Source organism: Micropterus salmoides, unplaced genomic scaffold (genome assembly GCF_014851395.1).
Source record: "Micropterus salmoides isolate LMB-PRFRI ecotype aquatic unplaced genomic scaffold, ASM1485139v1 Ms_hic_scaffold_15, whole genome shotgun sequence".
NCBI lineage: Eukaryota > Metazoa > Chordata > Actinopteri > Centrarchiformes > Centrarchidae > Micropterus > Micropterus salmoides.
The window spans coordinates 27,396,056-27,420,104 of NW_024040596.1; the positions used below are offsets into that span (position 1 = coordinate 27,396,056).

Sequence of the window (24,049 nt, forward strand, 5' to 3'; positions counted from 1 at the left end):
CATTAATGGACTGACACAAGAACAAATATTCTTCTCGGATGGAAGGACAGATTATTGTAGCCTGGTATTTAAAGGAAAATTGTGGTGTTGCAGAAGTCAAACTACAAAACAAATTAAATTATTATAATTTGCATTGAATATAAGGCTCAGAAAGATATTTATTTCGAAGTCGTATTTTACACGAACGAGGGATTTGCTATGGTGATAAGGTGCTAGACAATGTAAAAAATATATTAATATGAAACGAACAGATCTGCAAGTTCTAAAAGAATAATAGAATTTGTAAATAAAAAATGTAAAGAAATTGTGCATTACAGATTTGTGTTGTCAAAACATAATACAGGGGGAGAGCATTATTATATGTTTATATAAATATAAACAATTTATTATTTCATTCATTTCATTAATAAAAAATATCAAAGAATATGTGCAATATAGCAGTTTGTGGAGTGATGTGCAGAATATTTACATCAGATTTACATGTGTATGTGTAACATATACACAGTACGATGATTGTACCACAGTAATACACTGTGCCAAGTAGGTGTGTACAGAAAAGTATTGAAGTGAGTTTGCACAGACCAAAATAGAACTGACTTGAATATTTGGTTGATGGATGACAGGTGACCTATGTAGTAATACAGGGATGTATTACTGTATTGTAATGTGTTAAAATACAGGTGTCACTTGAGAAATGCAAAAGTGTTATGTTGTCTTTTTCTTGTTTCAATTTGACCCTTTATGGTGGAATGTACTTTAATAAGTATTTCCATTTTATAAAACTTTGTACTTTGACTTCACTACACCTCAGAAGCAAATATCGTAATTTTTACTCCACTGCACCCTTCTGCTGTAGATTAAAATACCAAAAAAAACTGTTCACACCTACATAAAGCAGTAAAATGCAACATACACATCAATGTAGCAGTAATATTGATCCAGAAACATCACATAAAGTGAAACACTGACAGGGAGCATTTTACTTCACAATGAGTAAGTAAGTACTTTTACTTGGTACCTGAATACTTCTTTCAACATGGTTGACCTTTAAGTGCTTATCTGAATATTTTTCATGGTCAGAAAATTACAGGGCCTTTAAGACAAGCGTCCTCCCCGGGTTTTTCCAGCAGATGGCGCTATTGCACTGAAGCACCTCCCACTCTGCTGAAGCGGTATCACATCACATAATCCGTGTAAATGAAAGATGTGGTTCATAGACTGTGCAAAGGTGCAGTAACAACAGGGCTGTCGGCTACAACTTGTTTCAGTCAGACATCAGTGTATTCGTGAACCTTTCAGTACCTGCGTAATGTATCCTATTCAGAACCAGAAATCAAGAGACCACCTGAACACCAGGGGAAACTCTTCCTACCTAAAAGACAGCACATCAGGGGTCTCTGAAGATGATCATACACCTGAGATTCCCGACAGAGATGGACCTGGAAGTGGAAATCCACAAGAGACGGGAAGACAGCCACAGTAGTAAGTTATACATATGTTTTACTTTAAAATATAAAGTCTGACAAAATCTCTTTACATTGACATGTCGTGTGGATTTGTTATGATACACAGACGAGACCATATCGACACTTATATTGACTCTACTTTGTGTTATTGTTTAGTTTGCAGTGAACTGCTGATGCTCACTTTCACTTTCGTTTCATGTGATTGGGAAAACGAAAGGGTGCCTTCACTGTTTCTCGTAAATCGCGGCTGTTTGTGTCACGCAAGGCTACCAACGTTGTCTAAAGGACTTTCTTTATTAAGTGTATTAAGAGTAGTCTAACAAAATACGTTTATCTTGGCTGTGCTTTGTGGTTTACCAGACTAAAAGAAGAAATACTTGTATAACAAAATTACTAATAATGAATTTAAAGCAACGATTCTAGCATAAATCATTATTGTCCTGTCTCACTTGAAAGTAGCATTGTTCTGGGATTTGGATTGCTCGTTCATGTAAACAGCATTTTAACGTATCTTTTAACAGCTTGTTATACTGATGGGTAGTTTAATCTATAATACAATGCATCACATTGTATAAACCGATCATGTGTTTATTTATGTTAAACCTTTTCTTTTGAAATACAGTGGAGTTAAAATACAAAGTACTATAAAACTGAAACTTAGGTGAAGTATACGTATGCAAAAAGTGTACTTGAGCACAGTATTTGAGTAAGTGTGTCAATATTAAGGAAATGCAGGATTGGGCCCAAGTGCAGACAGATGAAGCAGCAGAAAGACTTCAACGATTTATTCATGTTAATATCTTACAGGTAGGTACAGGTAGGCAACAGGCAGGTGGACAGGTCAGCGGGTAAATGAGGAAGTCTGGGGGAAATGTCTAAGGACACCTGGTGGACAGGTAGGGAGTTGCAATTGCCTGTCAGGTGATGGGGAAGTCCTAGGGCATGTGGTGGATGGATTGAAAATGGCATTGAAGCAGCCTGGGGAATAGGGAATGTGGCTGCAGAGAGACAGACTGTGACCAGAAGGGTGTTACATTGCACCCCATGCTGGCATTTAATCTACAATCAAGTTAAGTTAATCAAAAGAACAGAAATCAAGCTCGGCCTCTAATTTCGTTTTCGTCACAGGATCTTGAGCCTGAGTTTGAAAAAGTCTACTGTCTGGAGCTAAAAACTATACTTTTATGTTGCCATATCTTGCTGCATACAAACACTTTTATTATGTTGAAGCTTGTACAAGTATTGTATTATGACAGTTTTTGATACAGAAACATTTGAGTTAATCCTCAAAACATACAGAGGTTTTACAGTATCCACAAATCGTTCAATCACTCAAGATCGTTCTGTCCCTGTCCTTGTCTCAGCTTAGGTGGATTCACCCTGATCCCACCAAATGAATCTCGGCGAAACAAGATAAAAATGAGTAAGCTGACAGCACTGCTGCTTTCATCTATCCTAGCTGTATTATTTTATCTTCGCACATGTTGAAATTTCTTTCCCAAGTGACAAAGCTTTAATTTGTTGTAGTGGCTCAGAAAGAAGAGGAGGATCTTCAGAGATGGAAAGAGACAAACAGAGCGCCCCCTGTGCACCTGAATCCAGAGAAGCTTGGTAAACCAACACAAAAAAACATCTTTACTCACCTCTGAGCAACAAATACACCCAACTGAAATGTGTATAACATTATTCCTACTTCATTATGTTTAAGCACATGCTTACTTACTGATATGTGCAATCTGTTGTTGAATTTATCAAGGTGGTAATGTAACATTGGCTGGAGCCAGGGAGAAGCAGCTTAAAGACTTACGTTGCTCCAAACTGCAGAAGAAGGTACTTAATCATAGATTTCCAAAAATCATGTTCTTCCAATCAATTCATATGCACCTTTTAAATATATTTTAAACTGATAGTTTACATAAATTTACATAAAATGTACATAAAACATATCAGTCATTCATATGTGGTCTATAAATATGTCAAGCATACAGTTTATTAAAACATATCATCTTTGAGATGCTCAGGGCGTTACCTTGTGCTTTTCCCCCCTGCGATGGGTAACATATTTAATGTTGTTTTAAGCTGAGAAAGGAAGAATTGGACAAGAGGAAGAGACAAGAAGAGGAGGAGGAGTTACAGAAGATGAAAGCCATACAGAGGGAGAAGGTGAGAAGCAAAAGCATTTCATACATGTTCAGTTTAGCATTAAAAACTGACCTCAAATCATTTCCCATCCCTTCGATTTGTATTTCAGTTATTTTAAGTGATAATGTACTGATTTGGTGCCTCCTCAGCCTCACACCTAATCTGTTTCTATTTAAGTCAGCACAGTGATGTCTTGTTTTTCCCTCAGTGCTTTCTGATAAACCCCAGAGTGCCATGTCGGGAATGCTCTGCACTGAGCCACAGGTTGCGAGTGTAGGTGGAAAGAGCAATCGCAATAGTAGATGCAAGAGAGTTGGTGCTTTTCCAGGAAAGAGTTGCACCAATTACTCAGAACATAGCATGTCTTGTGGCTGCGTTGCATTACGGTCTGTCAGTTCAATAGAAAACATCACATCTCTGCCTCTTCTGTGATGGATATTTCCATTTGCGATTGTTGAATGTTGCCGCAACCGGGCTGCAGAAAATCTGCCAGTCAAAACAATGGGTGAAGAAATACAAATTATTAGCAGTTTTTTTAGAGTTGAGTCCAAATTCTGGTTTAACAGTGGTGAGTTTGACTCAACAAGCTTGTTCAAAGTGGTCAGCAAAATGACTGGATGTATACTCTGTGTCCACTATTACAATTCAATGCAATCCAGACTTGCCATTACGTCCATCTTTATGAAGTTTATAATTTTTCATTTTTGCTGGCAATGTCGGAAATTCAAATTATATGTGTATTGCTGAGGTCATAGATAAAGGTGCTGTTGTGCTGGACTACATTATATTGAGAGGTGTTTCTAATGTTTAGTCCTCCATATTTACGTACTATATGAGGAGGGCAGAATATTTGAAAACCTCTAAAACTAATTTAGTCCTGCACAACAACAACACTAACTACATTTGACTAAACTAACATTTGATGAACACCTCTGATAATGTCAACAAAAACTGCACATGAGACAAAAGCAGGCTTTATAGCAGAACAGCTATTATTGTATTGCATTAGACTGTACATATATACAGTGGTGGAAAGTAACTAAGTACATTCACTCAAGTAAATACAAATTTGAGTTACTTTACTTTACTTGAGCATTTCCATTTAATGCCACCTTTCAGATGGAAATATTGTACTTTACATTTATTTAAAAAATAAAGTTGCTTTACAGAATTTACATTCAAACATGGTGAGTTTATTAGATGCTATGATTTGCTGTATTTTAAACCACCCAAAATATTTAAATTATCTCCACCTCAAGCAATACAATGCTGCTTGCACACATAAATCAGTAAATCCAATAATATAATATTTAACACTCTCATGGGCTATTTATTTGCATTATGATAAGGTTACATTTATTATTGATACATTAAGTACATTTTGCTAGGTAGGTAAATAATCTCAATACTTAACTTCCACCACTGCAGATGTACCTAATAAAGTGGACACTGAGTCTATCATGAGCTTGTTCTCAGGAATGCTGAGGCTATCCTCTATGGTGGGCGGCCCAGAGATCCACATGCACTACTAACTAAAGAAATATATACGAAACACAGTAAATGAATCATTGTAACAATTTGACAACAATTATGCAGCATAACAAAATGAACTGCAAATATAAAAACACACTGGGAATACAGATATGTGACTCATATCTGGGGCAAAAAAGAATAGATTGATTGATTGATTTTGAAGGGTAGATATTCATTTAGGTGATTTTAGTAGTGGTGTTTTCAGTAGAACATTTTACTCTGGGGTGTCTCCCTTCCACTGCATGGCACTAGTCTGTCTTCCCTCAGTGAGAAACAATATCATTTTTAGCCTCTTGATGTCAGTAGAGACAAGCATCCACCTGAGTTGTAGCAGGTCCATGCCTCTCAAAGCAGAGTCTTCCCTCACACACCCGGCAATAAAGCCATGACAGCAACCTGATTAATGGTCTCATGGGTTTCCAGCAACCAAAGACAGCTCCTCACTCTGTCCTCAGACATGGTCTATTCCACGTCTGGCCCAGCTCTTGGTCTAATAGTTGTTAATGGACTGCTACAGTTACGTGGAAGGGTGATTAATGCTGAAGACCAAAGCAATATTCCACAGTTTCCCGTTGTGCCATGACCTCTATGAAGCCATAGGAATGTGCTGGTAATCCAGCGAATAGACAGATGCATGTGAAACAACCTTAGTCTATAGACATGATCTAACAAGATGCTGGCAAAAACATGCCTCTTGGCCATGAATCCATCCAGACCCACTTTGGTTTGGGTTTGGGATGCAGGGGCCAGTTGAATGTGGGGTTGAGAATTATTAAGTGTTCAAAAACTGAGTCTGATACTGGTCATCACTGCTCCTGGACTCCATCTTTTTTTTTACCTGTCCTACCCAGCAGCCTGGTATACAGTATGAGGAGCTGGATACCATGCTGTGCCAGACATATTTTACTTTAACAAGATAGTTTTAATATACTCCTTTGTCTGTTTTATTATTTATTTAATTATGTATTGTCTATAGCCAGCAAAACCACAGAAATAAGAGACTCTATATTTTTTGAAGGAAAGAGGCCAATGATTGTATCATTTTTCAAAATATCACATACACTATAAAATAAAATAGAGGAGGATTCCTAAAATGCACAATAGTGTGTTTTTTTTACTTAATTCTTGTAGATAATGGAATTTTCTACATAAATAGTATCAATTATTGTTGCTGTTTATGTTTGTTGTATGTTATAAAATAAATATAAATAAATAAAAAATAGTTGAAGTTACTTCAATTTTTATAACATTATGAACATGAAAGTCATGCCTTTAATGCAAGACTAGCGCAAGTAGCACTGCTGGTAATGTGCATGTAGCAAATGTCATATTCTTAAATTGCAGCTCATATACCATACTATAGTATGTTTAATCCGTAACTTCAGTCTGTCATTGCAACATGATCACAGCCGCTGATCAATGAGATAAATAAGTCACTCATGCATGTTGGAAAAAACATCTCTGTATGGTTTGGTGGCTGCACATCATGCATCCTGTTGTGTGCTGTGGCGTGACTGCTGACTGTAATGCATTGCAGGCTGAGCGCCTGGAGGAGAGGAAGCGACAGGGGAGCAGAGGAGGAGGGAGCAACTCAGGCCGGATCACTCCAGGTTAGCCCTGGATCAGGTTCACTGGTCTCATCACTGTCACTGTGCGGTATTGTGCTGTTGTTTTTTTTGCTGTGTTGTGTTCTTTGTTGCTCTGCAATGGGTCTTAGTCATAGATGTAGCATCAGATGACACAATCTGCAGACCTTTACAAAGGAAGCGCCCAATGTCTGATCCTCTGCTGACCCATAATTATTATTGGTTTTAGCAAGCTGCATTTTCTCCTTGACAGAAAAAGGAAAAATAGAGTATATCTGTTGTAAATCAAGGGAAGCACAAAGAAAGACAGCATTGGATTCACCTCTGATTGGCTACCTATTTAAATTTGTAAGCAGTTGTAATTCCTGTTTTCCACTAATGTAAAAGTCGGATTTCCGCGGAAGGCATACAATAATTGAAGAGGCTGTGCACTTCTATACAGTTGGGTGATTTGCGAGAGACAGAATAAACAGCAATATTAATCTAGTCATGCTACCGGTTCTGTGAGGCTGTACTTATGGACAACAGCTTTGGAACCGATCCTCATGATAGCATAACAACAACACAATTAAGATATATGAAAAGTCAGAGGATCATTATAGTGATTAGGATTCTTAAAAATCTGAACCAAATTTCACGACAATCCATTCAATATTTGTTGAGATATTTCAGTCTGGACCAAAGTGGTCACAAACAGACTAACTAACAACTGACAACAAAAACTATGGTCATCAATACAGCAGGGCCCAAGATACTGAGTGTCCTGACGTTTAGTCCCTCGTATGGGTCATGCTCCAAAACCCTGGATCCTGCAATCCCCATAATGCAGTTTGATCAGCTTTTACTCAAAAGACCTGACCTGAATTACCTGGTAAATGCACAAGTCTTTCACCAACCCCTGCCTTTATCACAAACTTTATTTTAAAAATGTGTCTTAGAAAGCCCAAGCTTTGATTCATCACTTGAGTGCCATAGAGGACATTATACAACGGCTTTCACATGCTGAATAGCAACCCCCACATGACTAATGAATTGACTTTGAAATGTAAAATCAGTGGGTGCTCCTTTAAAGTGGCCAGGGGTTTTGAATGTATTTACAATAATGACGTACAGTGTTCACTGTCTGCACAAGGTTTTCATGCCTTATTCTCCAGCAGTGTATCAGACCACTTTAAATCAATTTCCCAGACAGTCAAGATGTTATTGGAATATTATACATGGTCGGCCCTGAGGTAAATTGCTTGTCAAGTAGCATCTCTGGCTTCCTTACAAGAGAAACAAAAACAGGAGACAGCAGACCAATGTGTGAACCTGGAGAAACAATGAAGATATTTAGAAACGGGGCTGAGGAGAAGGATAGCAGATCAGATGCTTGTGAACGGAAAAAGCAGTGTCATAGAGGGACAAACAAACTTGGTCAACCTTGTGGGGCTCCAGTACTGTCAGCGTCCCAGGCCTGTGGAGTGTCTGTGGAGTAAACGAACACTCCATCATACATTATGATTTGTATGTGTGTTTTTGTGCTTGTCTTTTTTTTTTTTTTGAAGGCAAGCACTTGTAAATGCAAGACAGAGGATGTCATGTGTATATTTATTGCAGGAAGACTGAGCATTTTCTGCAGAGGTTTGAGAGGGGAGCCCCAGGTCCACCGGCATCCAGCAGTGTCACACACACGTCATTGAGGGTAAGCCAGCAACCACATAATGTATGTGTGTGTGTGTGTGTATGTGCTTTCACGTTTGTTCGTATACGCAGCTCTTTGGCCATCAGTGTGTGTGTATGTAAACACACACGCTTGCTCTATGGATCCCAGGGTTCAGTGTAGCCGTGGGGTCGGAGACTGAAACTCAGTGGTAATTCACACCATTTGATCCGCCGTTGTAAGCTGTTTTCTGAGTAAATACTGTTGGGTGCAGAGTTTTCATCGTCTGGGGCGGCACTCGTATTAAGCGGTATCCCCAAAAGGCCGGGTGGGGTGAGGAGCCAGATCTCCCTGCAATTATCTCCTGGTCAGAGCCGGGGCACACAGCAGTACAGCAAGCTCATGGTTGAGTAAAAGGAAGTGTAAATACACAGAGGGCGAGGGCCGCTGCTTACCATCTCTCCTGCCTCGTAATGTCTGTCTGCTACTTTCACTCTCTTGTTTTCTCTGCTTCCTCTTCTCTCTTTCTCGGCCTCTCTCTCTCCTTGCCTGTTAGAACGAGTGGAAGGCGGAGTTCAAGGGACTTCCCAGAGTTCACGCTGAGAGACAGAGACAGAGACATAACATGACACGAGACTGCAGAAGATAGACTAGAGTGGAATAACTTGCTGTAGCAAAAGTACCTAAACCCAGTCAACATGCCCTGTCACTCAAAGGGGGCAACCACTTGCCCATGGTGTAAATAACTATCCTCTTAATCAACAATCTGTTTTGGGTAATTGCTGCTATAATTCTTGAAATCAATAGCTGCTGTAAATCTGAGGTCGTAAATGTGAAGAGGTCACAGCTATTCTTAGCTCAGAAAACAGGCATTTATTAGACCATGTTGACAGCTTCTGTCGGTGCTAATAGCGTCTGCGCTCCTCCACCCAGCCTAGTGTCTGTCAGTGATGTTATACCAGAGAAGGAGAGAGTGTGCAGGAAATGGCCTGAGGACCTATTCTGCTGTGAGCAGTGGTGACTGACAACACTATTAAAACTGCACACGCAGCTTCCCCGGTGGACAGGGAAATGTTTTCTTTTGAGGCTTTTCTCATTGTTGTGCATTTCTTTTCAGTCTCTCATTCTCTCTTTCTCACACAGGCCTGATGCAAATCTTTCACCAGGCAAGTTGGCGAGGTGTGTGTGTGTGTGTGTGTGTGAAAGAGAGAGTGAGAGAGAGAAAGAGAGAGAGACCTTGGGTCAAACTATGGTGTAGAAGGAAACAAAAGGAATCAGTTTCAGCAATAAAGAAGTCTGTATTATGGTGGGACAGGCTAAATGGATAATACAGTTCACCGGATGATACCAGGGTTACAGACAGCAACAAAGACTCACCTCTTCCTGCCGTCTCGCCTTCTCATCTCACTTCATTTCAGCTCGCTTCGTCTCCTCTCATCGCGTCTCCTGACCTCTCACTTCTACTCGTCCCCCGTTTTGTCTCTTTTACTCTTTCTTTTCCTTGCCCACATTATTTTCCTCTCCCCTCCTCTTTGCGTCTTTTCTTTTTATTTGTTCTTCTCATTTCCTTTCCTCCTGTCTTCTCATCTCATCTTGTCTCATCCTGCCTCGTTTGTCTCCTCTCCTCTCCTCTCCTCTCCTCTCCAGACTCTCCCAGGCTGCAGCTCTCTCAGATAGACGTCACAGATTAGGAGATGAAAGCTTGCGGCTGCGGAGCATTAAAAGTCAAACTTCTTGATGTGGTTGTTACTGGTACCTTGGGATCTGTTGTTCTTTCAGCAATGGCTCCATAAGACAGATTGATCTCCCCTTCATATCCTCTATTTGTGGGCGTGTGAGTGTGGTGTGTATGTGTGTGATGTGTGTGTCTGAGTGGGAGATTTAATGCTAAGCTTTGATGGGAGCACATTGTGCTCACACAGGTGGGCTGTGTGTTTCTTCTTTCTCTCTTGCCATCCTAAATAACCACTTCCCTGAAGCGTTAGCTCTCCTGGGACAGGAAAAACAGAGGGTGAAAATGAGAATGTGAAAATAAATGGGACATATGTGTGTACAATGTAGCTATGTATATTTTAAAAAAGAAAAACGCTTTTTTTTCAGTGTTAATCACAGTTAATTACATTTTCATTGAGTAATATTGGCAGAAGAGACTGACCAATAACATGTTAACAACTTTGCCTGCTAATTTCAAAATGATTAGTATGGGACATACAGGAAGTTTTACAAATTACACATAACTGGTTGTTGCACATAACTAAAAAAAAACTTAGTGACCTTCTACCTCTTTTGTTTAATTATATCATTAATCTCTGCGTGTTTACATACTTTGGATGTTTTCATAATTTGTATATTGTTCAGCTGCTTGGACTGCTGCTATTTTTTTCACACCCTTCATACCTGTATGCTTTACTCAGCATATTTTGTTAGGAACATACTTTTTGCATGTATTTGCTGTTGCAGTGTTTTAATTCCCACACACTGACCATTGGATCATGTCATATTTGATTTAGCACTTTCAAATACCTTAAATCCTGTGCAGCTCTTAAAGGTGCCCTGTGGACAAATAAACAAGATTATGTTAACATTCAACTTTACCCACCAAAATGCATGTGTGTGTGAGACTGAGGTTGTAGCCTTCAGGCAGATGTAGAGCAGGACATTTCTGAAAACCAGTGCAGTGTTCTCGGTGAAACTACCATGTCTAAATAAATAACAAGACTAAGGTCTACAGCCATGCTAGCCAATGACAATCCATCCAATAGTTGTCAAGATATTTCAGCCTGTACCAAAGTGGTGGTCAGTTTGCCCATACAGTTACACTCAGTTACATACAGGAATAATTTGTTTGGAACAAAATAACAGTCCTTTGTTGGTGCCTACAAATCAAGACACACCTGTCAAAGAGCACATAAACTACTGTAGGGCTGTATTGCTGCACTATAGCACTAATAGCTTTTTATCAGGAGTGAGGTGGGTCAGTTATGTTTCCTATAGTCCCTAACAATGACCCATTATTGACCCAGTTATGACCCAGTTATTCCTGATAAGACACTATTTTTATGTCTTTCCCAGTTCCCAAGGACATATTTACCTTGTAAGTATTAGAAGGAATTTATTCCTTAATACTTTGACTAATCTCTTTTTTTGTCAGAGTGAGGTCATGGAGAGTAAACAGAGAGCGAAGGATCAAAGAGTGTGAGAGAAATACAGATGGAACACAAGAGGTATGTACAACATTTATTAATATATTTTTTATACATTTAACAATTCAATCAGGTTCTGTCTCCGACTTTAACATAAAAGCAGACTTCCAAGCACATCAGTGCACAAATGAGGCATCAATGGAGCACCCTCTGCTCAAAGGGAATGAATAAACGTTAAATACAAGCTACACATGCAAGCATATACTAACAAGGTTAATCGTTTGTTTTGTTCACCCTTTTGGAATAAAATAAGTTTGTCGGGTACTGGATACTGGCCCGGGTCGGAGAATGTTAAGTGTGCTGTGTGTAGTTTACTGACCTCACTATATTTTTAGTGGGTATAGAAGTTTAAAAAGTTGTCAAACAAATCCTCCTCACTGCCATTTAGAGCCTGGCAGCATGTATAGTTATAAAGTACAGCATTAGTTTTATGTGAACCATATTTTGATTCATTACATTTTGACAGGGTGAACTCAGCCTTTCTGGACAAACTCGAGGGTCGAGACAGCGAAAAAGAGACAAATGGGGAAGGCTTTCGGGAGGCAGAGTATCCATTTTTGGTCTCTGAAGACTTTGGACACCAGCCGTCCAACACCTCTGGACAGAGCTGCTCCGACTGGACAGAGGAAGCTGGTGAGCTGAGAGTGGATGGGTGAATAACCCTCTGGTCCACTGTTTCTCACGCCTTTTTTTAGTCTGGCTCATGGCTGGTTAACCAAACCTAAATCAGAATGTGACAAAAGTTGCCCACCTCATCCTTTCTTAGAGGACTGTGATTGTCTGTTTAGTCTGCGTTAAATCAAAGGCTTTACGTGCTTCAAAAATGTAGGCAGCAGAAAGCTATGCGTGGTGCGTAGTGATACTGTACCTGCTGGCATTCACGTCCTGCTGATACTTGCAATTTGTGGGAAATATGTGTGTGCGGAAGGAAGGAATTTCCCTTCACAAACCTTACTACAGATGGAGCAATATATCAAACACAAGTGTGTGAGTTTGCAGACAGCATATATAGAACGAGGGCATAAAAGTCTGGCAAACAATACACACAGTTTGTCATTCTTCTGTCAGTCAAAGAGGAAAATTCTCTGGGAGTACTGAACCAGGCTAGACTGACAGACTCTCGGCCTGCAGCCAAACAGAAGCGCTAAGAGCAGCAGTTTCATTCCTTATATAATTAGTCTGGATTGACAAACCTAATAGGACATAAGATATAAGATCAGTACCTGACTGGCAGCCTGCCACTCACGACAGAACAAGGAAAACAATCAGAAACTTTCATTACTGTACCTAAGCGCTTTCTGCTACTGCGTGTGTGCATGTTACACGATGGTCAGCGCACACATACGAATTTCCAGTTGTTGTCATGACACTTCCATCAAAAATAATGTTAATCAACTGGGTCTTCACTTCCTCGGATGGTGGGAACACTTTTGTGTTGGTTCCCCACATATACTAATGCAGCATGTCCTATCACGAGGACAAAAGCATATGCCAAAATTGAGCGTCATATACAGTCTTCACTTTACCATGCTGAGTTGCACAAGAGCGTGTAAGTTTTTTTTTCTTGGATGTAGAAAAAAATTATAATTTTCTTTCTATGTGAAAATCAGTGCAGTATGTTTGACCACTTAGCTATCTCCCCTGCTTGTTAAGCTGATCAGCTCCCATCCAGAGGATTGGAACATTGGTTGTGTCATCATTTAAATCAGAATTAAGTTAGTAAACGTGTCTGGCCCTCACTTGGGACTTAATGACTTTTATAGATTTTTGTTTTTCTCTACAGATTTATACATTTTCTGTAGATTCCTTTTCTTCTGCCTGATCTTTCTCTTTCCGGTTAGTCAGCATTGAGTTTTAGTTAGTTATTAGTATATTAGTTTTAGTCCACCACTTAAAATAAATGGTTCTATGAACTTTGTCCGTCCCTCACTGTTGCTTCTGATTATCTGGCCCTAGAACTGGAACCAGCCTGTGGCAGGGAGAACCACCAGGAGTCCGATCCAGAATGGTGTGGGTAGTTGTAGGGAAGAGATGCCAAAGTGGTCAGACAGAAGAGCTTTCAAGCTGCCTGAAAAAAAATACTGCATTCCACTTTTTTCTGTTCTCTTATAACCAAATAGCTGAGAAAAAGAGCTTTTTGGGGATTGCCTCACAGCCTTTGGTGGCTGATTGTGTGCGTAATGTTCAACAAAAGAGACTAGCTCATTTAAAAAAGGAAATAATCAAATATGAGAGAACGTGCACTGTACTGTATGTCATGACAGTCAAAGAACCCTCTTTTAACAGGAGCCTTGTGGCAACAATGGATAAGTTGGACTCGTATTTCTTTCCTGTGTGTATTCCAGACCTGGAGCCTGACTATGACTGGGCCTTGATGAAACTGATAAACAGCTTTCCAGACTGCTGCAGAGTCTTCTTGGAGGACATCCTCAATCAGTGCAATGGAGATTATGAGCAGGCCTCCACACTACTGATCTCCACGCTCAGTTGAATTTTCTGTCTTTAATGGGTGAACTGACTTGCTTTAATATTGTGTTTGACTCTATGAAAATGGATTATCAGTGTTCAAATGATGAAGAATAACTAGAAGTAAGTTACCTATGTTGGTGGTGGATGAATAAAAATATATCTGTGCTGGCTGCACTGCACAACTGCATTAGATATATATGTACAGAGCGGCATATGCTCCTCATAATCTGTTTTTGATTATGCCATTAATCATTGAGTGTTTGGTGTCTTGTATCTGTCTGCATGCATATGTGAGTCATGTCGGGATTTTTACCCTGACATGGAGTTAAATTGATGTTCATTTTCACCAGTTTAGTTGAAGGTCATCGCCATGACTCATAATCCTCAGATCATATTTGGGGCTCTTAATTAAATCAGCGTGTGCAGATGGAATAAAGCTCTACCCAAATACATGATGCTTTTTGTTTGTTTTATAATCAAAGTCTCATGGGATGTATGTATAGCAGGAATCCTCAGATCCAAATCCAAATAGGATGTTCCATAGAAAGGCCTTTTATGATTGGTTCACTTCAAAGTCTCACTACCTTTAGACAATAAAACACCTTTGTATTAACTTTTTTATGACTGTTTCAACGTGTCCATTGTTACTTTTTTCACTTTCATCAGTGTGTCATATCAACTGGGTGGGGTTTCCATGTGGGCAGTGGGTACAGGGCTGCTGTAAATGAAAGCCTCATAACATCACTGAGCTGGACAGCAGAGATGGCTATCACCTGACCAAGGCAACAAAGAACAAAGGGGGTGCTCTCAACATGGGGGACTAAATATCCCCTTCTACGGCGGCACACCTTTTCTTTATATATATATACACTGAACAAAATTATAAACGCAACACTTTCTCTATGTACACAAAAGAAAAAGCCCTATTTCTCTCAAATATTGAGATATAGATACAGATTTGTGAACAAATATTGTTCACAAATCTGTCAAAATCTGTGTAAGTGAGCACTTCTCCTTTGCCGAGATAATCCACCCACCTCACGGGTGTGGCATATCAAGTAGCTGATCAGACAGCGTGGGTATTGCACAGGTGTGCCTTCAGCTGGCCACGATAAAAGGCCATTCGAAAATGTGCAGTTCCACTGTGTTGAATGGTACAACCAGGGCTTAAAGCACAAAATTTTTCTGTGCCTGAAATGTGTTCGGGGTTTACGACAAAGATGGACGGTAGGAGGCAAGAGCGTAACTTACATAGGGGTTCAGATTAGGGGTGTGACCATACACTTAGCTAAGGAAACACGAGGAAACACGATACTGGGTTCACAAGAACAAGCTGAGAAGATAATTGTACACTGTTCTCATGAAAAGTTCAATGTGGAAATATATGATTGGGGAGTGGGACAGAGGGTGGGGGGGTAGCTCCCCTCCTTTTCTGCCACCACCTATAATCAGTTCTTGAAGTGGAAAATATAGGTGCTGGTACTTAGGGCTGGGCAATACGGCTGAAAATGTTACCACGATAAAACATTTCATATCATTCGATATCGATAATCCTCATGATAAATGGATCATCATTTCTTTCAGGTTTAAAGGCCGATTTTTGCTCCTGAGTGAAAGTTGAAGAAACCAGATGGTTAATTGTGGTTTTAAACTATTTTTATGGTCAGAACAAACACTTGATACCATATCACAATGGATACTCATATCACTTCACAAATCTGATACAAAATATTCAAAACTATTATTATTAAGAAAAATATTTTTTATAAACAAATGTTATCATGATAATTATACTTATTGTTTTATTGCCCAGCCCTGCTGGTAACCCCCATTCACATCATTATAATTTCAGATAATAGTATGGCTAGCTACTATAAAGCTTACCACTGGTGTAATATTAATTCCAGTTGGACAGCGGTTTCATTTCTGTGGGTTTTCATTTATTAAATCCTGGTGTAAGAAAAATAATCTACATGGTGCTCAGTTATTATTAGCACTAATTACTTAATGCTAAGTACTAACTCGTCAATAATCATTCATGCAGAACAACAAGTTCAACGTTTTAAAGGTTTGCTGTCGCGCAACAAACTTTTTAAATGTCCCGCCCCATCCAGGCTGGGATTAATCGGTTCACAGGCGAGAATGGGAACAGATAATCGCCACATAGAGCCCACCGGTATGCAAAAAGGTAGAAGTAACTCAGTAATGTAGAAGTAACTTACTGGTACCGGTGGCCCACTTCAAGCTCTGCCTATTATCAGAATTGACACCACTTATCTGTGCAGCCGGAGTCCACCGGTGGATTACATTCTGACAAAAATGTTATTACGTTGGCAAAGGTCCAGACGATCCAATCCAGTAAAAGATTTAGTCCAAAATGCATTATTATATCAATAAATACACACTGCTCTTATGATGTTTTATATTAGCCTAACTACAGTTAGCATGTAACCAAAAAAAGTGTCTACACGTTGACCTTTTGAGTGACACATTAATTGACCCAATAGAAACGTCCATGCCATGCCTACAATAGCCAATGAGTGTCCAAGTAAATCGGGAAGTGCCAGTCCCCTTTCTTTATACACCGACATAAACACCGGGCCACCAATTGTGCAGAGGAAGACTGGCTCTTCAGACACATATCACGCGACAGTTAAAAAAGTTGAACTTGAAGCCCTGCACAACAATTGGCCTCAGAAACTCGTCACAGTATCTCTGTGCATTCAAAATGCCATCAATAAAATGCACCTGTGTTCGTTGTTCATAACACACGCCTGCCCATACCATAACCCCACTTCCACCATGGGCCACTCGATCCACAACGTTGACATCAGCAAACCGCTCACCCACACAACGCCTTACACGCTGTTTGCCATCTGCCCTGTACAGTGAAAACCGGGATTCACCCCTGAAGAGAACACCAAGTACCAGACGTCATCAAATGTGAGCATTTGCCCACTCAAGTCGGTTACAACGATGAACTGCAGTCAGGACGAGACCCCGATGAGGACAACGCGCATGCAGATGAGCTTCCCTCAGACGGTGTGTGCAGAAATTCTTTGGTTATGCAAACCGATGGTTGCAGCAGCTGTCCGGATGGCTGGTCTCAGATGATCTTAGAGGTGAAGATGCTGGATGTGAAGGTCCGGGGCTGGTGAAATTACCCGTGGTCTGCGGCTGTGAGGCCGGTTGTATGTACCGCACCTTTGGAGACGGCTTATGGTAGAGAAATTAACATTCATTTCACAGGCAACTAGCTCTGGTGGACATTCCTGCAGTCAGCATGCCAATTGCACGCTCCCTCAAAACTTGCAACATCTGTGGCATTGTGCTGTGCGATGGACCTGCACATTTTTGAGTGGCCTTTTATTGTGGCCAGCCAAAGGCACACCTGTGCAATACCCATGCTGTCGGATCAGCATCTTGATATGCCACACCTGTGAGGTAGATGGATTATCTCGGCAAAGGAGAAGTACTCACTGACACAGATTTAGACTGATTTGTGAACAATATTTGAGAGAAATAGGCCTTTTGTATACACAGAGAAAGTATTAGATCTTTGAGTTCAGCTCATGATGAAAATATACATACAGTATATATATATATATATATATATATACATATATTATTATTATTACGTAGTGCCAAGTCTGGTCTGGTCTGGGTGTTAACTATCCATACTATTCACTATACTGTGAATACATATATGTGGAGCTAGAGTATACAGACTGGAAGCAAGGCGAAACAATAAGCTTGACTCTTAACATTTAAAAAAATATGTCTACCAACACATTTAACGCTCACGAAAAAAAACATTGTAAATATATCATATTGTTTCCAGTCTACACCAAGCTAATTGCCTCTCTGCTCTAGCGCCATACTACATGTCTTTATTAAGCAATTAGTCCTAGATAATATCAAAATGTTACATTGTATACTGTTAATGTAACATAATAACAGCCACATTAATTTGCAAAACCTCAAAAGAATAATAAAAACTTGACCACTCATTATAATATTTTCATTATTAGCCAATATTATTAAATCATAAGAATACTGCACTGTACGGTGTAAGTTCTGACTTATGTGGTAGTGTGATGTCATATTAAGCTGCCATTTGTGTTATGCTATTTTTAGGAGAACAGCTTTGTTTGAGTTTAACTTAAATTAGGAAAAGGTTACGGTTGTGTGTGGAATAATGAGATTAGGTCATGATATGTAGCTCTCACGAGTACAATAATACAAAGTATGTGTGTTTTGTAATATGTGCGCGCCTTTTGTTTGATGACCATCAAGTAAAAAGAAAAAAACCTTGAGATGAACTGGCTGTGTGCACGTGCGTATGGGTAGAGTCACCATGCCGAGAGGTGGGGACACACTACTGCTCTGTCGCCAAATCAATATAGTTCAGTGCATGTCAGTGAGCTGATGAGACAATAGTGTGGGAAGGTATCATATGATGTCTCCTTAGGCGGTGTGGATCTTTTCCAGGACAGTTCAATCAGCTGAAATGGAAACAGCTCTGGGACGCAGTACAGCAGATCTATAGCCTGTTCCAAGAAGCAGGTTTACTCACTTCTGGATCTGGATAGAAGCATAAAATCCCCTTACATTTGTTACTTGGACAAATGTAGAAAGAACTGTTTTTCTTACTAGATAACTCAGTCAACCTGCTTCTTGAAGAGGGCCCTGTACTCAGCGTTTGTGTGAGCCGCAAGAGAGAGAGAGTTGTGCAAGTTGTGGTACTTGTACATAACATTGGGTGGTTCTATTATTCTCTGTGTGTTTGTTACAACTTATTAATGTCTGTTTTAGACTGTGCGCCGCATTAGTCATTTGTTGAGACAGCTGAAAACAACTATTTTCACGCTCAGTGCCGAAGCAGAAGGTAGCGTGACTTACATTTGCAAAGGGGCGATGATGGATGGATGGGCATACAAAGTGCGTGACTTCAACTCCAAAAACACGTCAGACCAGAAAGTTAGTTAGGGAGAAAAGCCTGTTCTGTTGTCCAACTTGCTGAAGTCTATCACAGATGAACATCTAGAAAACGTTTCTTACATTTAGTAGCAACCGGGGTCAGCCTTTAGCCATAATACACTGTACTCAAGAAAGTTAAGGTTAGCTAAGAAGGTGAAGAAAGGCCACTTTATTAGGTAAACCTTGCTTGTACCAGTGGACCCCTTTTTGCCTTCAGAACTGCCTTCTTTGTGGCATACTTTCAACAAGGTGCTGAAAACATTCCTCAGAGACTTTGGTCCATATCGACATGATAGCATCACACAGTTGCTGCAGATTTGTCGGCTGCACATCCATGATACGAATCACCCGTTCCACCACATCCCAAAGGTGCTCTATTAGATTGAGATCTAGTGACTGTGGAGGCCATTGGAGTACTGTCAACTCACTGTCATGTTCAAGAAACCAGTTTGAGATGATTTGAGCTCTGTGACATGGTGGATTATCCTGCTGGAGGTAGCCACTAGAAGATGGGTACACTGTGGTGATAAAGGGATGGACATGGTCAGCAACAATACTCTAGTAGGCTGAAGTGTTTAAACGATGCTCAGTTGTACAAAGTGTCCCAAAGTTTGCCTAGAAAGTATCCCCCACACCTTTACACCACCACCAACAGCCTGAACAGCTGATACAAGGCAGGATGGATCCATGCTTTCATGTTGTTTATGCCACATTCTGACCCTACCATCTCAATGTTGCAGCTGAAATCGAGACTCATCTGACAAGGCAATGTTTTTACAATCTGCTATTGTCCAATTTTTGTGAGCCTGTGTGAATTGCAGCCTCAGTTTCCTGTTCTGACAGGAGTGGCACCCGGTGTAGTCTTCTGCTGCTTTAGCCCATATGTTTCAAGGTTCAGCGTGTTGTGTGTTCAGAGATGATATTCTGTATATCTTGGTTGCAGAGATGGGGACTCTAGTTTGAGACTCGGACTGGAGTCCGACTTAAGTTGCGCACACAGTGACTTCAGATTTGACTTGAGACTCGTCCTCAAAAGACTTCAAACTTGACTCAAGGTGCGAGACTGAGCAATGCTTATTTTTAGGAAATGTCTGATGAGCTTACTGTTATTCCCCTCCCTGCGTTACCTATAACCTGCCTACGTAACACATAGTATCAGTTACGAGCGGCCACACGTGAGAGAGGACAACAAATACCTTCAGCTGCTGTGCCATTCATCATAAACTTTGACTTTAAAACTTCATACAACAAGAAGCGAAAAAAGCGAAAAAACGCAAAATAGGTTAGTAACCTGAGGTTAGTTAACATGTTTAGCTCAGCTTTGGCCATTTAACGTTAGCTTTCTTCTTGCTTTAGCTACGACCCACGAGAGGTTAACTCCGACTGTCGTTCATTATGAAAAAATGAATGAGCGTTTGTTTGATTGCCAAACTTGTGGTGGTCGGTTAACATAATCATCTAGAAATTGTTGTGTGTGAAAATCCCAGTAGATCAGCAGTTTCGAAAACACTGACACCAACAAATTTATAAATCTGTAGAGCAAAACAAAATTCTATAAAAAGTCATAAAGTCCCAAGTGAAAACACATTTACTAAAATAATTCTGATTAAAATGATGACACAACCAATTTTCTCATGTAAACTCCATTACTAGTTGCCCTCTGGATGGGAGCTGATCAGCTTAACAAGCAGGGGAGATAACTAAGTGGTCAAATATACTGCATTGATTTTCACATAGAAAGAAATTTTTTTTTTTTTCTGCATTACAGTTCAACCAAGAAAAAAAAACAAGCTCTTGTGCAACTCAGCATGTTAAAGTGAAGACTGTACACGATGCTCAATTTTGGCATATGCTTTTGTCCTTGTGATAGGACATGCTGCATTATTATATGTGGGGACAGGAGGAGCCAGGAATCGGACTACCAACCATGGATGCCAGAAGTAGGAGGTCCGAGGTCCACTTGACTTTAAGCCCTATAAGCAGACAAACATAAAACAGGATGGTTATTTAAATTTTCAAGCAAACTAAGAGTGAATACATGGTGAATCTACATAGCTGTCTACTGATGCTATTTCCTTGCTAACGATCTGGAACCACAAAGATGTGGAAGTGAGCAAAGCACTCGAGTTGGCTGCATGAACCAACACAAAAGTGTTCCCACCATCCGAGGAAGTGAAGACCCAACTTTATTTTTGATGGAAGTGTCATGACAACATATGTGTGCGCTGACCATCGTACTTCGCATTGCTTTCACAACGAGGGCCAGTAACATTACAAAGCAGGATTCGTTTGAAAAAGCTGAAGGCTTTGACTTGGAAGCTGTAAGTTTTGCCATTTTTATGTTACTTTACTGTGCAGGTTAATCTGTTGAACTTGGCATAATAACTTGGCATAATAATAATAGCTTTACTGGTTTATACTAAGGGACAGCCAAGATAAATTATGTGAACCTTGAGCCTCATTTGAAGCCAGTTACCAGAGTATTAGTAGTAGTTTTCCACATTGCTTTTTAAGGAACTTCGTATCGCAGCGCAAACTCAAGCTGGCTTTGGTGTTACACATATTGGTAGGCTACATGTTCATGTGAAGTCTCCGGTCTCACACCCCCACCCACTTCTGAAATTTATCCTGCGCCCTTGCCACCAACCCTACTTTAAAAGAAATTAAGTAATGTGTTAACTTAGCACAGTGGTCGCCTCACAGCGAAAAGGTCGTGGGTTCCCCGGCCTTTCTGTGTGGAGTTTGCATGTTCTCCCCGTGTCGGCGGGGGTTCTCTCCAGGTGCTCCGGCTTCCTCCCACCGTCCGAAGACATACAGGCTAGGTTAATTGGTGACCCTAAATTATCCTTAGGTGTGAGTGTGCGCCTGAGAAGTTGTTCGTCTATATGTGGCCCTGCGATGGACTGGCGACCTGCACCAGATGTCAGCTGGGATTGCCTCCAACCCCCCGCAACCCTGTATGCAGGATGAGGGGTTGATGAATGGGCCACACCTCCAATCACCTGTCAGGCTACATATACCGCTCAGCCTTCCCCACTTGTTTCTGATTGCTCGATGCCATACAGACAACGATCCACCTTCAACAGCAAACGCTCAACAGCTCGCTGTTTCAGATCGCTCGACCCACCCTCCCTTTCCCTTCATCTATTCATCCCTACACTCATCTTCCTCTCTTCCCTCATCCCTTCATCCCCTCATTTCTTCCTGTTAAATCAGGGCACAGCTCTCTCATGTCTCATCTAGGTACCGTCTGGGGGGCTTGAAATAAGCTCGGGCGAAAACACTTCCGAGACGGAACCCCCACACTAAGTCTCTATGCCCGGTCTCCTGTACACCCTCTCAGACCAGCCTATCAGACGACATACTTCTTCCACCATCACCCTTCCCCTCTACATGCATTAATCCATCCTCCATAATCCATGCATTCCATATTCGCATGTACCTCTAAATCACAAATTTTTGTGGCGTGGAATATAGCTAGTGAAGCTATATGCTATAGTTTTTGTAATAACAATGTAACAACTCCCAGCTGAACTATAGCTCAGGTCTCAGCAGATGTCTCTCCCAAAGCTTAAATAACATGACTCCCTTTTGTCCAATCAGCATCTCCTTCTATCAGTCAACGGTGGTTTCCTTTAACCATGGCATTTAACCTTGTAGTTTTAGTCTAACCATACCTCAACCACAGCCATAGCAAATAAATAAAAAAACACTCATATGAGTCAGTTTGGAAGGCCCTGTAGAATGACCTACTTTGGCCTTGTAGATATGAGTACATTTTTCTGAATCCTTCATGTGGTACAATCCTTTTTGCATACACAGACTCAAGAGAAGGACGGAATCAGGAAGAGGAAAAATGTCTTGCAGCAGGGGAGGTGTGGTCCAGCAAGGGGGGAGGTGCAGGAGGGGACAGATTTTTTCACAGAGCTTCAACGTGGGAAGGTTTTTGCCTTTGTAACACCCAAACTTTACAAAACCTGTGCTGCACCGACATATGTAGAGGTAAACACAGCAAAACACCCACCGGAGTGAGGAGTACTGATCCCTTCCTGTATGGTCACCAGCGATGGTATACTGTTGTTCTTGAATAGAGATGAATCAGAGAACACGGTGTACAGGAAGAGTTGCCCTTTCACTCTCATGCTAATCCCCTCCATGTCGGTCTTCCCTTTCCGCCACAAGGTGTGTGCATGTGTTATTGTGCGTGTGATAAATGGACTCCAGTGAGATCAAATAAAAGCTGAATTTATTTGAATAAACTCAAAGGCTTAAACTTGCATTCATTACCTACATACATAACTGCCAGGCCTCACACCTGCAAAAAACATTACATCTGAGCTTCTCCCAGTGTACCTAATGGCTAAGATAAATATTTTAGCCTGTTTAAGGAATTAGTTTGAGTTTTGATGTATTAGACTCTCACTGCAGCTGCATTGAGGCAACTTCAAGCTTCATTTCTTCCCACGTGTACCTTTTCTTCAAACATTGTCACTGTTTAGGTCACTGGACCACCCAATGGTTGTTTCTGAGGATGAGTTGTCCCCATGAGGACGGCCATTACCTCAGCATATGGCAGAGCTACACAGGACAACTCACATGCACATGTATGGGTGCTGAAGCCTACAAACAGTTGTGAGTTGGGGGATTCCCAGAGGGCGGTTCACAGTGAGAATGAGGTCACCACATACTGTAGTTTTACACACACACACCCCAAAACCTCTGGGTGAAAAATACAATAAAATATATCCACTTCAGATACACCCCGACAGTCATACACAACCATGGAGCTCTGGAGAATATTAAATGCTGCTTTGAAAAAGCATAAAGTATCTTGATATGTCGGAAATCACCTCCATTTGTTTTAATAGCTGTGGATTTGCTGTTTGAAAGGCTATTTCGTGTCAAGTTACAATGTGAGCTCATCCCTGACCAGCACTGAGAACGTTTTAAGTCACACATGGTCTCTGTTCTTCTGCCAGGCAAATGCTGCAGCAACCCTATGATGACGATAACATCTAAGCTAGTTTG

The 24,049-nt window shown here is 40.6% G+C and overlaps 1 protein-coding gene across 1 annotated transcript; it reads left to right on the top strand.

Annotated features, from left to right (window-relative positions):
* Positions 1-1,169: 1,169 nt before the first annotated feature.
* On the top strand, positions 1,170-14,493 carry epsti1 (epithelial stromal interaction 1). The gene is made up of 10 exons (XM_038721370.1): positions 1,170-1,482; positions 2,831-2,889; positions 2,994-3,077; positions 3,223-3,296; positions 3,546-3,629; positions 6,679-6,751; positions 8,327-8,411; positions 11,521-11,593; positions 12,039-12,205; positions 13,918-14,493. The coding sequence occupies exons 1-7, from the start codon at positions 1,310-1,312 to the stop codon at positions 8,407-8,409; spliced, it is 630 nt and encodes a 209-aa protein (XP_038577298.1). The 5' UTR covers positions 1,170-1,309; the 3' UTR covers positions 8,410-8,411; positions 11,521-11,593; positions 12,039-12,205; positions 13,918-14,493.
* The last annotated feature ends 9,556 nt before the right edge of the window (positions 14,494-24,049 follow it).

Bases quoted from the DNA above. Each gene is read 5' to 3' on its own strand.
- epsti1 (XM_038721370.1), top strand. From the start codon at position 1,310: ATGTATCCTATTCAGAACCAGAAATCAAGAGACCACCTGAACACCAGG. The intron at 1,483-2,830 runs GTAAGTTATACA...TCCTTGTCTCAG, and splicing joins ACGGGAAGACAGCCACAGTA to CTTAGGTGGATTCACCCTGA. The intron at 3,630-6,678 runs GTGAGAAGCAAA...AATGCATTGCAG, and splicing joins AAGCCATACAGAGGGAGAAG to GCTGAGCGCCTGGAGGAGAG.